Source organism: Trichomycterus rosablanca, chromosome 27, assembly GCF_030014385.1.
Source record: "Trichomycterus rosablanca isolate fTriRos1 chromosome 27, fTriRos1.hap1, whole genome shotgun sequence".
Taxonomy (NCBI): domain Eukaryota; kingdom Metazoa; phylum Chordata; class Actinopteri; order Siluriformes; family Trichomycteridae; genus Trichomycterus; species Trichomycterus rosablanca.
Window position 1 is genome coordinate 3257407 of NC_086014.1, and position 15211 is coordinate 3272617.

The 15211-nt window shown below is 39.5% G+C and overlaps 1 protein-coding gene across 1 annotated transcript; it reads left to right on the top strand.

Annotated features, from left to right (window-relative positions):
* Positions 1 to 1212: 1212 nt before the first annotated feature.
* On the top strand, positions 1213 to 13316 carry man2b1 (mannosidase, alpha, class 2B, member 1). Its single transcript, XM_062989936.1, has 23 exons — positions 1213 to 1329; positions 1983 to 2085; positions 2980 to 3153; positions 3331 to 3524; positions 3681 to 3813; positions 3919 to 4064; positions 4287 to 4486; positions 4576 to 4696; positions 5105 to 5183; positions 5265 to 5374; positions 7758 to 7865; positions 7942 to 8058; positions 8220 to 8402; positions 8566 to 8663; positions 8759 to 8876; positions 8976 to 9094; positions 9240 to 9341; positions 10155 to 10242; positions 10341 to 10421; positions 10584 to 10802; positions 11457 to 11606; positions 11907 to 12009; positions 12393 to 13316. Exons 1-23 carry the CDS (start codon positions 1228 to 1230, stop codon positions 12500 to 12502), a joined length of 2958 nt encoding a protein of 985 aa, XP_062846006.1. The 5' UTR covers positions 1213 to 1227; the 3' UTR covers positions 12503 to 13316.
* Positions 13317 to 15211: the final 1895 nt, after the last annotated feature.

Genomic DNA, 15211 nt, shown 5'->3' on the forward strand with positions numbered 1-15211 from the left:
CATTGCAGGGCAGACATACATACACACATACACACACCCATTCACCTATAGGGCAATTCAGTGTCTCCAATTAACCTGACTGCATGTTTTTGGACTGTGGCCACGCAGACATGGGGAGAACATGCAAACTCCACACAGAAAGGACCCACCTGGGGATCGAACCCAGGAGGCGAGAGTGCTACCCACAGAGCCACCGTGCCGCCCCTTAAAACACTGTAGATTTATATAAAGAAAACTTATTTCTAATGAATGTTTTATTTTGTTGTCTCTTTAATTTTGTATGTTAAGCTAATGAAACAAAATTCCTTAAATGATTTGTAATGCGTCTGTTTTTGTTTTTTTCATGTTTTTTTTTAATATTTTTATTTTTTATTGTTGTTGAACATTGTTGTTGTACTGTTTATTGATGTATTAATGTTATATTAAAGCATATTCTTGGTAATATGTTAAGTGTACTGTTATGTTTACTGTTTCTTAAAATTAAAAAAATAATAATATTAATAATAAATGTCAGAGAGAGAGGAGCTGTGTGGGGATATTTTCAGAAAATTGCAATGAAATGGATGAATTATGTTTTGTTTTTATATAATTGGTTCTAAACAAAAACCTCATACTTAGTTCATTATAGTTATAGTTGGCTGTAACGATGCACCACAAGACAGTTAAAAATCGATTAAAATCGGTTTACATGTATAATGAATCGATATTCACTTTTAAACAGCGGAGGGCACTGGCGCTATTCACCTCGCCTGGTTGACATCACTACAGGGTTGCCAGGTTCTGTATTTATTATGTATTATTCATTTATTTATTAAATGTGGGATTTATTTCATTTGACACAAAAAGGGAAATGTGCAGCATTGTTTTGCATAGTTTGTACCTACCTCAAAAATAAAAAAACATTCATTATTTAGGTAAATAAAAGGTAAGCACAAACACAGTATTTCATTTTATTAAGAGAAATAATAAAAGGAAAGTTTTTGTTTATCAAAAAATGTCTTCAATTTAATTTTGTTTTAAAAAATAGGGAAAAAAATCGTATCGTGAACCCAGTATCGTGAACCCATCGTACACCATTATAAAACAAAACATTTAAGTCCTAATAATTAAATAAAGTAATGAATTCACCTGTAATTATTATTTGTTATTATCGTTCAGGTTCGATGACGTTTTCCCTGCCGGTCACGCGGAGCAGCAAAAGCAGCGGTCACAGAGGTTCAGTCCAACATGGCGGTGCACAAGCTTCGTTCTTTGCCTGCTGTCATTTTCCTTCTTTCTGCTGCTGTTCTCGCTTTTCCCAACCCAAAACAGTCGACCTGTGGATATAAGGTTAGTTAAATCTTATTAAATATAATATATTCCCCCAAGCATAATTCATTCCACATAAAAGATGTTTTCATTATCGTTAATGCTTCCTGTAATGTTTTAGCTGCTTTCACTTTGATATTAATATTTATTACTTTGATATTAATACTTACTTACAAAGGTTTCTAAGATTTTGAGTTTAGGGGACGTTGAGTTACAAGGTACCACTGTATTATATTACACAATAATATATGTACATTACTTTTCTTAAGGGAATATTTTTAGTGTAAATAACTACACATATGTGCATTTTTTTCTGTTTCTACCTCCTTTTCATACTGCTGTAATAAGTTCATTTTCCCAAGAGGATCAATAAAGTCTTATTTTATTTTATCTTATAATGATAAGTTTTACCAATGGAAGTGTTAAGGCTTAATGTACTAAAGCACTGATCCAGAAGCATCAAGGATCTTGCACATCATAAACACCCTGTACTGCCAAAAATAGCTACAAAAAAAAAAACCCTCTTCTGTGAGAGACCTTGGTGGATATTTTATCAAAGCATTAATTGTGCCTGGGGCTGCTTGAGGGCAAGAATGATGGATGATAACGTCCTCTACCATAAGTCTTTGCCATAATTTGGCTTCAAATGTGTGTGTATGTTGTGTTGTGTGCAGTCATGTCCAGCAACAAAGCCATCGATGCTGAATGTGCACTTGGTGCCTCACACACATGATGATGTCGGCTGGCTTAAGACTGTGGATCAGTACTTCTATGGAGGTCTGGATATAAACCCACTTACATTAAATTACTTCTCAGTGGTGTGGCATATTTTACAAAAATCTTTTTTGTTTTTTATTTATTTATTTTGTTTGCAATTTACATTCATTATAGTTAAAGAATGAATAAAATCACATTCCTAATGGATACATACATGCAGTACGGTCCTTTTGTCCTTTTTTCCACTTATGTTAGGCTTTCACTCATCATCAATATACTAAATACTAGAATTAAATTGTGTTAAACCGTAATTAGCTAAGCGTGATTATTAGGTGGTCCAGGTAGAGTTTGCATGATCATCTACAGCTTCAGTAAATCAGATTATAATTTCACATGAGTCTGGGGGCACAGACTGTGTCCACATCCTACAGGCTGTGCCTGCTTACCTTTGTACATCTAGTCCTGAATGCACTGCCAAAACAGTTTTATATCAGTCACAAGATCTAAGTCACTTGTAGGTTATAAAGGCTTTAAATTAAACCATTGCTTTCGAAATGTGTTCTCAACTTTGGGTAAAGTAGGATATTGTTTTATTATCATATAATTATCATGTGATTGACATCATGAAGGTCCTTACTTATGAGCTTGTTAGAACATGATCTCAATAAAACTAAAATAAGGCAATACTCATTGTTGACTTGTACTGAGGGCACACAAGTTTTCGTGCTTACTTCCTGCTTTACACATAATCACGTGGATGAAGTAAAATCTGTGTTAATGGAATGTGGGCCGTAGTTCTGCATTTAAACCAGAAATGTTGTTAGAAACTGGTATTCCCTGTTCTTAGGAAGACATTACCGCTTTTAAATTCACACAGTATACCACTGTTTAACAGATATGTGTACTACTTGTGGATATTTCTATATGAATTAATTTTCTGATCCACTTGTTCAGGTCGTAATGACATCCAGCATGCTGGTGTTCAGTACATCCTGGACTCGGTGGTGGCGGAGCTGCTGAAGAATCCAGCACGCAGGTTCATTTATGTGGAAACGGCATTTTTCTACCGCTGGTGGAAACAGCAAGATGAGGACATGCGCCGCATCGTCACTGAACTGGTGGATGAGGGTCAGCATGATTTATTTAGTGTTTCTTAATGAAGTGTTGACCACCCCAAGCAGCCAAAACAGCCTGATTGTGCCTTAATACAGATTCTGAAGATACTGCAAACTAAACAGATGTATATATGATCATTTATCTAGTAATCTCAAATGTTCATTTGTCCTTTACCCCCTTCTGCTGCAGGTCGTTTGGAGTTTATCAACGGTGGTTGGTGTATGAGTGATGAAGCCACCACCCACTACAGTGCTGTGATTGATCAGATGACACTAGGTCTCCGTTTTCTGAACGAGACATTCGGTGAATGTGGGCGGCCCCGAGTGGCCTGGCACATCGACCCGTTCGGCCACGCACGTGAGCACGCCTCCATGTTTGCCCAGGTAATGCACACCCGCTTGGACCGAGCTTGTACGTCGTTTAGGCCCACACCAGATAACCACATGCTTGTCCAGGTCACACTCACCAGCCAATCGATGCTAACCTTGCCAGAGTATCATTTCATATTTTATTTAATTTTATTTGTTTGGACATTTTAGATGGGATACGATGGCTTCTTCTTTGGCCGCCTGGACTATCAGGACAAAGAAAGCAGGATGCAGAAGAGAGAGATGGAGATGGTGTGGAGAGCAAGTGAGAGTTTGAAACCCCCCATGGCTGACCTCTTCACTGGTACCCATACACCCTCTTGTTAGGAAAGCTTTTCATCAAAAACAAACTGTTTATTGATGTAAATTTGACCCACACATTTGTGTGTGTGTGTGTTTGCACATGTAGGTGTTCTCCCTAATGGTTACAACCCTCCAGCTGGATTCTGTTGGGATCAGTCCTGCTCTGATGAGCCTGTAAAGGATGACCCAGACTTGGAAGATTACAACGTGGACCAGCTGGTGGACAAATTCATTAACATTTCATACACACAGGTGAGAAGATGCAGTTTTTGGCATCAGAATTGTGCCAGTGTGTTAAAATAGTTAGAGATATGTGAGCTCGGCTTTGTGTATGGAGAGCCACGCCCCGATCTCTGCGCTCCTCCACTTTCTGTACAGGCGCCCTGGGCAACCAACGTTGATGAAGCTCAGGTCTCATTTAAAATGCTTTTCACTTTATTGTGTGTGTGTGTGTGTGTGGGGTGTTTGTTACAGGCTAAGACGTACAAGTCGAACCACATCATCATGACGATGGGCTCTGATTTCCAGTACGAGAACGCTAACCCGTGGTACAAGAACATGGACAAACTGATCCGTTATGTCAATGCACGACAGGCGAAGGGCAGCAAAGTCAACGTCTTTTACTCCACCCCTTCTTGTTACTTGCAGGAACTGAACCAAGCTGACCTCACCTGGTGAGTTCATTGACATATATTTAGCTTGTGTGGTATTTAACATCATATATTAACATAGTTTTTAATTGTGTGACAATATTGTCTTTCAGGCCTTTAAAGACTGATGACTTTTTCCCTTATGCGGATGATGCTTACGATTTCTGGACTGGTTACTTTACCAGCCGACCAGCACTGAAACGTTATGAGCGCATCAGTAACAGTTTACTGCAGGTACACATACTCACATCATGTATATGACTGCAACCAAAGTAGGTTTGTAGTACCACTAGGCCGTGTTATACCCAAGATCAAGCTTCTATTGATTTATTATGTCTATGGTGTGGTAAAAGATGAAGGTTTTTAATCCTGGAGGTTAAGGTTTGCAAATTTTTTTTTACTAGATGTGGTTTATGCAGTATCATTAAAGAAGGTGTGAACTGCCCTCAGTTCACTGTCAGCCCTTGGTTTCCAGCCACATAGAGCCTGTGGTATTGTTGGGGCTGAAACTCACAACCTCCAGGCAATAGGCCATAATAGAATGACCATGTGTTGCCATGTGCAGGATGTATTTCTGACAATAAACTAGAAGATATCCAGAGAGATATTGACTGTCTGTGTCTGTCTGTCTGTCTGTCTTAGACGTGTAACCAGCTGGAAGTGCTCGGTGGCCCAAAATCAAGAAAAGGCCCCTTTGGAGCAGGAGACAGTGACACGCTCAGTGAGTTCAACAGTAAATTTACTGCATCGATCGGTTTTCCTATTGGCTTCTCTGTGATTAACTTGGTGTCTGTTTAATTAGAGCGTGCGATGGCTGTAGCACAACATCACGATGCAGTTTCTGGCACTGAGAAACAGCATGTTGCCTATGACTATGCAAAGAGGTTGGCGATTGGCTGGGATCACTGTCAGGTAATGGGGCCAATATGACAATAGGTCATACACTTTATCCAGTCATTTTAGGTTTGGATGAGTGTACATTAGTGGTGTCCAAACTTTTTCTAGGAGGGTCAGATTTGATCATGTGAAAGGGCCAGAGGGCCAACAGTCCCCGATGACAATATTTTAAACAATAAAATATGCATATACAGTGTATCACAAAAGTGAGTACACCCCTCACATTTCTGCAGATATTTAAGTATATCTTTTCATGGGACAACACTGACAAAATGACACTTTGACACAATGAAAAGTAGTCTGTGTGCAGCTTATATAACAGTGTAAATTTATTCTTCCCTCAAAATAACTCAATATACAGCCATTAATGTCTAAACCACCGGCAACAAAAGTGAGTACACCCCTTAGTGAAAGTTCCTGAAGTGTCAATATTTTGTGTGGCCACCATTATTTCCCAGAACTGCCTTAACTCTCCTGGGCATGGAGTTTACCAGAGCTTCACAGGTTGCCACTGGAATGCTTTTCCACTCCTCCATGACGACATCACGGAGCTGGCGGATATTCGAGACTTTGTGCTCCTCCACCTTCCGCTTGAGGATGCCCCAAAGATGTTCTATTGGGTTTAGGTCTGGAGACATGCTTGGCCAGTCCATCACCTTTAGCCTCAGCCTCTTCAATAAAGCAGTGGTCGTCTTAGAGGTGTGTTTGGGGTCATTATCATGCTGGAACACTGCCCTGCGACCCAGTTTCCGGAGGGAGGGGATCATGCTCTGCTTCAGTATTTCACAGTACATATTGGAGTTCATGTGTCCCTCAATGAAATGTAACTCCCCAACACCTGCTGCACTCATGCAGCCCCAGACCATGGCATTCCCACCACCATGCTTGACTGTAGGCATGACACACTTATCTTTGTACTCCTCACCTGATTGCCGCCACACATGCTTGAGACCATCTGAACCAAACAAATTAATCTTGGTCTCATCAGACAATAGGACATGGTTCCAGTAATCCATGTCCTTTGTTGACATGTCTTCAGCAAACTGTTTGCGGGCTTTCTTGTGTAGAGGCTTCCTTCTGGGGTGAAAGCCATGCAGACCAATTTGATGTAGTGTGCGGCGTATGGTCTGAGCACTGACAGGCTGACCCCCCACCTTTTCAATCTCTGCAGCAATGCTGACAGCACTCCTGCGCCTATCTTTCAAAGACAGCAGTTGGATGTGACGCTGAGCACGTGCACTCAGCTTCTTTGGACGACCAACGCGAGGTCTGTTCTGAGTGGACCCTGCTCTTTTAAAACGCTGGATGATCTTGGCCACTGTGCTGCAGCTCAGTTTCAGGGTGTTGGCAATCTTCTTGTAGCCTTGGCCATCTTCATGTAGCGCAACAATTCGTCTTTTAAGATCCTCAGAGAGTTCTTTGCCATGAGGTGCCATGTTGGAACTTTCAGTGACCAGTATGAGAGAGTGTGAGAGCTGTACTACTAAATTGAACACACCTGCTTCCTATGCACACCTGAGACCTAGTAACACTAACAAGTCACATGACATTTTGGAGGGAAAATGACAAGCAGTGCTCAATTTGGACATTTAGGGGTGTAGTCTCTTAGGGGTGTACTCACTTTTGTTGCCGGTGGTTTAGACATTAATGGCTGTATATTGAGTTATTTTGAGGGAAGAATAAATTTACACTGTTATATAAGCTGCACACAGACTACTTTTCATTGTGTCAAAGTGTCATTTTGTCAGTGTTGTCCCATGAAAAGATATACTTAAATATCTGCAGAAATGTGAGGGGTGTACTCACTTTTGTGATACACTGTAAATACGCTGTTATTTAATAATTGTAATTTCACACAGCAAACAACAACCAAATGTAAGCATTCAGATGAACTAATCAGAACACAGAACAAACCATTTACATTTCTAACTGAACTTTAAAAACTCTGTAAAATAAAAGACGGGGCTCAGTCACAAAAATAAAGCTTAACGTGACTTTATGTACTAAAAGAACGACGCAGGAACTCTGAGTTTCTCTAAATTATTACTGCGCATAAGTTCTCTCCACCACTCAAACACTTAGGTCGTTGTTTTAGTACAACACGTCACGTTAAATTTTGTCCCCGTTAATCGTTGTTCGTACAGCCTGTGTCGCTTTTATGACGTCATACACGAGTACGTCTTATTCACGGGCTTGCCGCTTTGCATGTGAATGACTTACACAGTATTGCTGGCCGTATAAAATCCAACCTCGAGCCGGACTTTGGACATGTCTGGTGTACCTGAATAGCCAGAATAGTGTAAAATGCATTTTTGTGCTTGAAATCTGGTTTTCCTAATTTATGGTCAGCAGCAACTTGATTAAAGCAACTTGTGTTTTTTTCTCTGTGTCTCTGTAGGTGTTGGTCAAAAACTCTCTGGCGGTTCTGAGTGGTTCTGACATGACTCGTGTATTTTGTGAGAATCTGAACATCAGTGTGTGTCCTCTCACCGAGAACAGCAAACAGGTAACACACACATCATATGATGTAAGTTATAGCTGGATTACCTTTAATGCATACCTCACTACAATGTGTTTTTCAGTTCTTAATGACTGTGTATAATCCTCTTGCTCGTCCTGTGAGCTGGTCAGTTCACCTGCCTGTTAATGGAACTGCATACAACATAACGGACTCCAGCAGCACAGTGGTGGACAGTCAGGTCAGTGTGGTTTTGCTCACATCTTTGTTTCTTTAATAGGCATTAAACTTTAGCCTGTAATATTCTTCTTTACTCCTTCAATTAGCTTTCATACAAACACCAAATATGTCTTGACTAATGACTTATGGGAAACTGTGTGCTTAACATATCTTTTTTTCTAGGTGATCCCTGTGTCTAAAGCCACTCAGGATTTAAGAAGAAATCAGAGTTATGCTCAGTTTGAGTTGGTGTTCAGGGTCCAGGCTCCAGCGCTGGGCTTTAACACCTACACTATTACAGTGCTGCAGAATGACACTGACCCGTTCCCACCCAAATCCAGAGTCCCACCCTCCATCCAAAATCAGGTCAGCACCCGAACCTAGAGCTGTTTTTATCCATCCAAACAAGGACAGAATCCTCTGTATTGTATGCATTATATTTGTTGTCCCTCAGATGCCACTGAGTGCAGTATGGGTATTGCTCTGCTTTCCATGATGGGTTTCTATGAATGTCTCCTCTGTGTTTTAGTATCTAAAGGTAAACTTTGACACTGACACGGGACTGCTGAGCGGACTGACCAACCTGAAAACACAACAGACCATCAAGCTCACACAGAACTTCTACTGGTCAGTCTCACACGTGCCCTATTTAGCATTTCCTACAGTTAGCCTGTTTCTGACTTGTGTGTGTGTGTGTGTGTGTGTGTGTGTGTGTTTTACAGGTACAATGCTAGTGTTGGTAACTCTGAGAGCAGTCAGCCATCGGGGGCATACATTTTCAGACCAAGTTCTTCTACACCCTTCATCGTTAACAAGAAACCAGAAGTCACTGTGTTACAGGTAACACACACAGTTGGATATCAGTGTTTATTGGCATAAACTGTTGATATAAGTTTTTTGTACAGGATTGTATATGTAAGCAGATTGTGTGTGTGTCAGAACTCTGTGGTGCAGGAGGTCAGGCAGCAGTTTAGCTCATGGGTGTCTCAGGTTGTGCGTTTGTATGCTGAGAGCAGAGAGCTTGAGCTCGAGTGGACTGTAGGACCCATTCCAATCGGGTAAATGCACACACACACTAACACAGACACACTTACAATCCTGGTATGCTTGTGGCTAATGTCAATAATGAATCACTACACCACAATGTCAATAGATTTTTGAATGGAACGTTACACACTTAAATATTTGAGATTGTTTTTGTAGTGACGGTGTAGGTAAGGAGGTGATAACGCGCTTGGACACAAACATAGACACGAATGGATACTTCTATACTGACTCAAACGGAAGAGAGATTCTGGAGAGACGGTAAGAGCAAAAATAGTTGTATGCATACATTGTACACTGTACAATGATATTTGGTGCTGTTCTAGAGTCTAGTGTGCTTCTCTAGACTCCAATTGCTGTTCTGCAATCTTTGCAGCTCTATAATCATATGAGGCTCTACATTATTTGATACGATTACAGAATCCTTAGTGCAGCTCTATAATATTTGATAGCATTTTAGAACCCTTAATGCAGCTCTAGAATCTCTGGCGGTCTGTAATAATTGCACTTTAGAACCCTTAGTTCAGCTCTAGAATCCTTGGTGGTGCTCTATAATATTTGATACTATTTCAAAATCCTTAGTGCAGCTCTATAATATTTAATAGCATTTTAAAACCCCTAATGCAGCTCTAGAATCTGTGGTGGTCTGTATTATTTTAAACTATTACAGAACCCTTAGTGCAGCTCTAGAATTGCTGGTGAAGCTCCATAAAATTTGATAGCATTTGAGAATCCTTAGTGCAGCTCTAGAATCTGTGGTGCTGTTCCTGAATCTTCCACAGTGTTTGGTTCCTTAGTGTACAGATGCATTCAGAATTTTAGTCACCTCTAGCCAAAGGATATAACACGGCCTCTGTGTAACACCTTATTGTCCAGCTTATTCATATTTAATGAACTTTTAATGAAGTCTAGCAAAGCACCGGATATTAAATCCAGTTATCAGACCGATAGCATACTTGTATTTGTGTCCAGTCTGGTGTAGTTCGGTCTTGATATGACTACTTTATTTTGTTTCAGCACAACAAAGTAACACAATTTTGACTCTGATCACAGATTCTTTCTCTCTTCTGTTAGGAAAGACTATCGGCCCACGTGGAACCTGAATCAGTCGGAGCCAATAGCGGGCAATTATTATCCAATAAACACTCGTTCTTTTATAAAGGTGTGTGAATCAGCCAATCATGCTTAAATTTAAAGCATAAAGTAACGTAATAAGTCACGTAAAGGATATATAATGGGTTTTTTTTACTGTGTGTTTAGGATGGTCAGAACCAGCTGTCGGTGGTGACCGATCGCTCTCAGGGAATCAGCAGCATCTATAACGGCTCGCTGGAGATAATGGTGATGAAATCCACAGTAAAATTACCTAAGGGATTAAGATGCGCTAAAGGGGGTCAAGATATAAAAGCCTGTAGCCTACGTATACTTGTATTACCCACAATGCACTGTCCTTTTTATTACTAAGCCATAACATCATGTTTTCTTTATATTTCTTTCTCTCAGGTGCACAGGCGGCTCTTGCGAGATGATTACCGGGGCGTGGGTGAGCCTCTCTCTGAGCCGGGCGAATATAACGAAGGCCTGTCTGTCCGTGGTCGCTTCCTGCTGGCTCTCACTTCACCTGAAAGCGCAGCTGATACACACCGTCCACTTGGGCAGGAGCGAGTCTTCCAGCCACTACTGTCCTTCCAACAGGGGGCAACACAGAGCACCACACCACAGGTAAACCGTTACCGTACTAAACCGCTACTCGTTATGTACATTTATGACAATTAGTAGGTGTTTTTAGCAGATTCTGACATGTAAAGCAACTCACAGTGGTGACTCAATACACCGCATGCACTTGAGTTTTAAGGGCCTCGTTCAGAAGCCCAACAGTGGCAACATGGTAGTGGTGGGGTTTGGACTGTGACCTTCCAATCAATGGTCCAGTACCTTAATCGCTGAGCCAACACTGCCCTGATCCATTTAATTGATTGCCCCTGTTAACACAGAACTTTGTAGTAAACACAATTTCCATGAGCTTGGTATCTGATTCACTTCTTTTCATGCGGTGATGTTTTCTTTGCATAATTTTGCATAAACATTGCTCCCTAATTTATTTGAATGCTCCTGTTAGGCTGGTTCCTGTTTAATCAGTTTTCTGTTTAAAGGGTAAAAATGTAAAGCTAATAAAATGATTTAAATCACTGTGATGGGTCTGCAGACGATACAGAGGATGGAAGCTGATAGCAGTTGGGTGTTGTTAGTATACCTAAGGCTAAACACTAAACACTACAGACTAATGACCATGTATATTAAGACTCAAATATCTTTATTACGCCAGATACAGTGCAGTAGACAGGTTTGTATAATCTGGCTGTCTGCCTGTGTTAGTTCTCAGGTCTAAGTGCTGAACTGCCCCCTTCTGTCCATTTGCTCACACTGTCTCAATGGAACGACGACTCGGTGCTGCTCAGACTGGAACATCAGTACCAAAGCAAAGAGAGTTCGGAACACTCACAACCGGTTACTGTCAATCTACAGGTAACACACATAAGTTATCTTCATTTTATCTCTTTTTTTTACTCTACGATGTTAATTTGGGTCTTTTTTTGTTTGTTTAAATAAAAAAACTGATTATCTTTACCACACCTTACCTGACCAGACTGCCAGCCCCTGCTGTTATAATAAACATACCTATAACATGATGCTCCCACCACCATATTTTACAGTATTTGTAGTTATGTCACATTTTTGTGACATTTATTATCACTATTTTAGTCCACTTTTTGATTTTAATTAAAAATAGATTGTTATTAACTATGACTGTGTGTGTCCACACAGAAACTCTTTTCCACTCTGAAGGTAGTGGGGGCATCGGAGATGAGTCTGGGGGCCAATCAGTGGAAAGAAGATATGAAGCGCATGCAGTGGAACCCCAGTAGTGGTACACACACTGACACACATACACAGTACTGTTAAGTGAAAGTTCCATTAGTGTTTTAGCTATTTCTAATGTTTTAAATGTAAGTGTACTGAATCTGTAATAATAAAACGTAAAGCTATTCTGGGTTATATGACACTTATTTTCTAAATTACTAGAAATGTTTGTTGGTGGAGTCAAACTATATGAGAAAGCATCAAGCTGGGCATGCTCTGTATTTTCCAATAGGAGTCTCTTAGACCTTTATGATCCACTATTGTGAACTACAGATTTTTTTTACTATTTCCAGTAGTAAGAATGGTTAAATATTGACCAGTGCATCTTTGAGATGACCAAAAACATTATAAACCAATAATAATAACACATATTTTCTTTTCTTTATTTAGACAATCTTGTGAAGCCCCTGCATGAGAACATGGATGACCCCTCTCCGTGGGAGATCACACTAAACCCAATGGAGATTCGCACATTCCTGCTGCAAGTGCACCAGAAATAGCCTTTATCACAGACGTAGCCACTCAGGAATAAGTGCCAAATGGAACTAGCCAATCACAATTCAGCAAGGGTTTAGTAAAAGAGAAAAATTGATTTGGATACTATAGACTCTAATCTCACTAAGTGCACTATCACAAACTTTTCTATTTACACATGTGGTGAATTATTTCTTGATTTTTTGGGTGGTTCCTTTAATGGATTGTGAAAGATATTATCAAATCAGTTTTGTGGTTTTGTGGTATTATAATATCTGATTAGCTTCCTGCTCTATGTGCATTGTTTATAGCTGGTAAAATGTCCAGGCTAGCCAGCTAAATGGTTTACAGTTTTAATGCATTTTTAAAAGTTCGTTAAAATTAAGTAGATCTCTTTGGTTGAAATGAAGTTAATCTAAGTGTCTTAGTGATCATGAATGTCCCAAAGCCTCACTTTACCTTTCTGGATTTAAGGGTCTTGATAACTGTTATGCCTTAAGAACAACGTGTAATTCAGACATGCTGGAAATGTGTAGTTAAAGTTTTAATACTGTTCAACACTGCTCCTTACATAACATGCCTCCTGTTCCATAAATACTAACTTACCTAAGCGGCAGAAATCTAAAGTTGCTCATTTTAAACTTAGACTGATTGCTGCTTTGCCTTTTGGATACATTCACTTTCTAATAGCTTGACAATGTGAGACAGCTTAGTACAGAATCTCACTGCCACAACTGTAGTATTATTAGACGCTGGTCATAAAGTTCTGTCTTGAATTGCATTACTTGTGGCCCGCCAGCACAGTCAAACAGAACAAAATAATAAAGTATATTAATTCAAGGTGTAATTCCCCTTTTTACCACATGGTGACAGCAATACTGTGTAAGTCATTCACATTCACATGCAAAGCGGCAAACCTGTGAATAAGAAGTACTCATGTATGACGTCATAAAAGCGACACAGGCTGTACAAACAACGATTAATGGGAACAAAATTTAACGTAGCGTGTTGTACTAAAATAACGACCAAATGTAAGCATTCATAACAAATCAGAACACAGATCAAGCCATTTACATTTCTAACTGAACTTTAAAAACTCTGTAAAATAAAAGACGGGGCGCAGTCACAAAAATAAAGCTTACCGTGACTTTATATACTAAAAGAACGACGCAGGAACTCTTGAGTTTCTCTAAATTATTACTGCGCATAAGTTCTCTCCACCATTTAAACGCTTAGATCAGACATGTCCAAACTCCGGCCCGAGGTTAGATTTTATACGGCCCGCGTCTTCTGTATTGAATTGCATTACTTGTGGCCCGCCAGCACAATCAAACAGACAGAAATAATAAAGAATATTAATTCAACGTGTAATTCCCCATTTTAACACATGGTGGCAGCAATACTTTGTAAGTCATATTCACATGCAAAGCGGCGAACCCAAGAATAAGACGTACTTATGTATGACGTCATAACAGCGACACAGACTGTACTAACAACGATTAACGGGGACAAATTTTAACGTGACGTGTTGTACTAAAACAACGACCTAAGCCAGTGGTGACCAAACTTTTACTAGGAGGCTCAGATTTGATCATGTGAAAGGGCCCGAGGGCCAACAGTCCCTGATGACATTATTTTAAACAATAAAATATGCATATAAATACGCTGTTATTTATTAATTGTAATTTCACACAGCAAACAACAACCAAATATAAGCATTCAGATGAACTAATCACAACACAGAACAAACCATTTACATTTCCAACTGAACTTTAAAACGCAGGAACTCTGAGTTTCTCTAAATTATTACTGCGCATAAGTTCTCTCCACCACTCAAATACTTAGGTCGTTGTTTTAGTACAACACGTCACGTTAAATTTTGTCCCCGTTAATCGTTGTTCGTACAGCCTGTGTCGCTTTTATGACGTCATTCTACGTCTTATTCTTGGGTTTGCCGCTTTGCATGTGAATATGACTTACACAGTATTGCTGTGTTGCCATCATGTGGTAAAAAGGGGAATTACATCTTGAATTAATATATTTTACTATTTTGTTGTTTGCCTGTGCTGGCGGGTCACAAGTAATGCAATTTGACTGAATGTGATCAATGCCTGTATATTACAATGGGCCAAATATATATAAAAAAAATTAAACCTTCATATCTCCACTTAGGAACATAGTAGAACAATAAAAACTGTATTTTTGTTTATGTCTAAGTGCCCCAAATATATGGTGCAAATGATATAATATAAACATAATAAAATATGCATATAAATACGCTGTTATTTATTAATTGTAATTTCACACAGCAAACAACAACCAAATGTAAGCATTCAGATGAACTAATCAGAACACAGAACAAACCTGTGCAATATTCAATATTCATATGTGCAATAATAATAACGTAAGCATTTTAATTATTTAATCGTGTGTATGTAACCCTTTTAACTTTAACTTTAATTTTTTCTTCTTCCTCTTTCCTTGTTTTAAGCTTAGAGTGTTTATTATTTTTACATAAATGGGTGCTACTGTAAAAAACGGCAATTTCCCTCTGGGATCAATAAAGTATTCTGATTGATTCTGATTCTGAAACCATTTAAATTTCTAACTGAAAGTTAAAAACTACTAAAAGAACGACGCAGGAACTCTGAGTTTCTCTAAATTAATACTGCGCATAAGTTCTCTCATGACTCAAACGCTTAGATCAGACATGTCCAAAGTCCGGCCCGAGGTTG

Bases quoted from the DNA above. Each gene is read 5' to 3' on its own strand.
- man2b1 (XM_062989936.1), top strand. From the start codon at position 1,228: ATGGCGGTGCACAAGCTTCGTTCTTTGCCTGCTGTCATTTTCCTTCTT. The intron at 3,525-3,680 runs GTAATGCACACC...TGGACATTTTAG, and splicing joins ACGCCTCCATGTTTGCCCAG to ATGGGATACGATGGCTTCTT. The intron at 4,487-4,575 runs GTGAGTTCATTG...ATTGTCTTTCAG, and splicing joins AACCAAGCTGACCTCACCTG to GCCTTTAAAGACTGATGACT.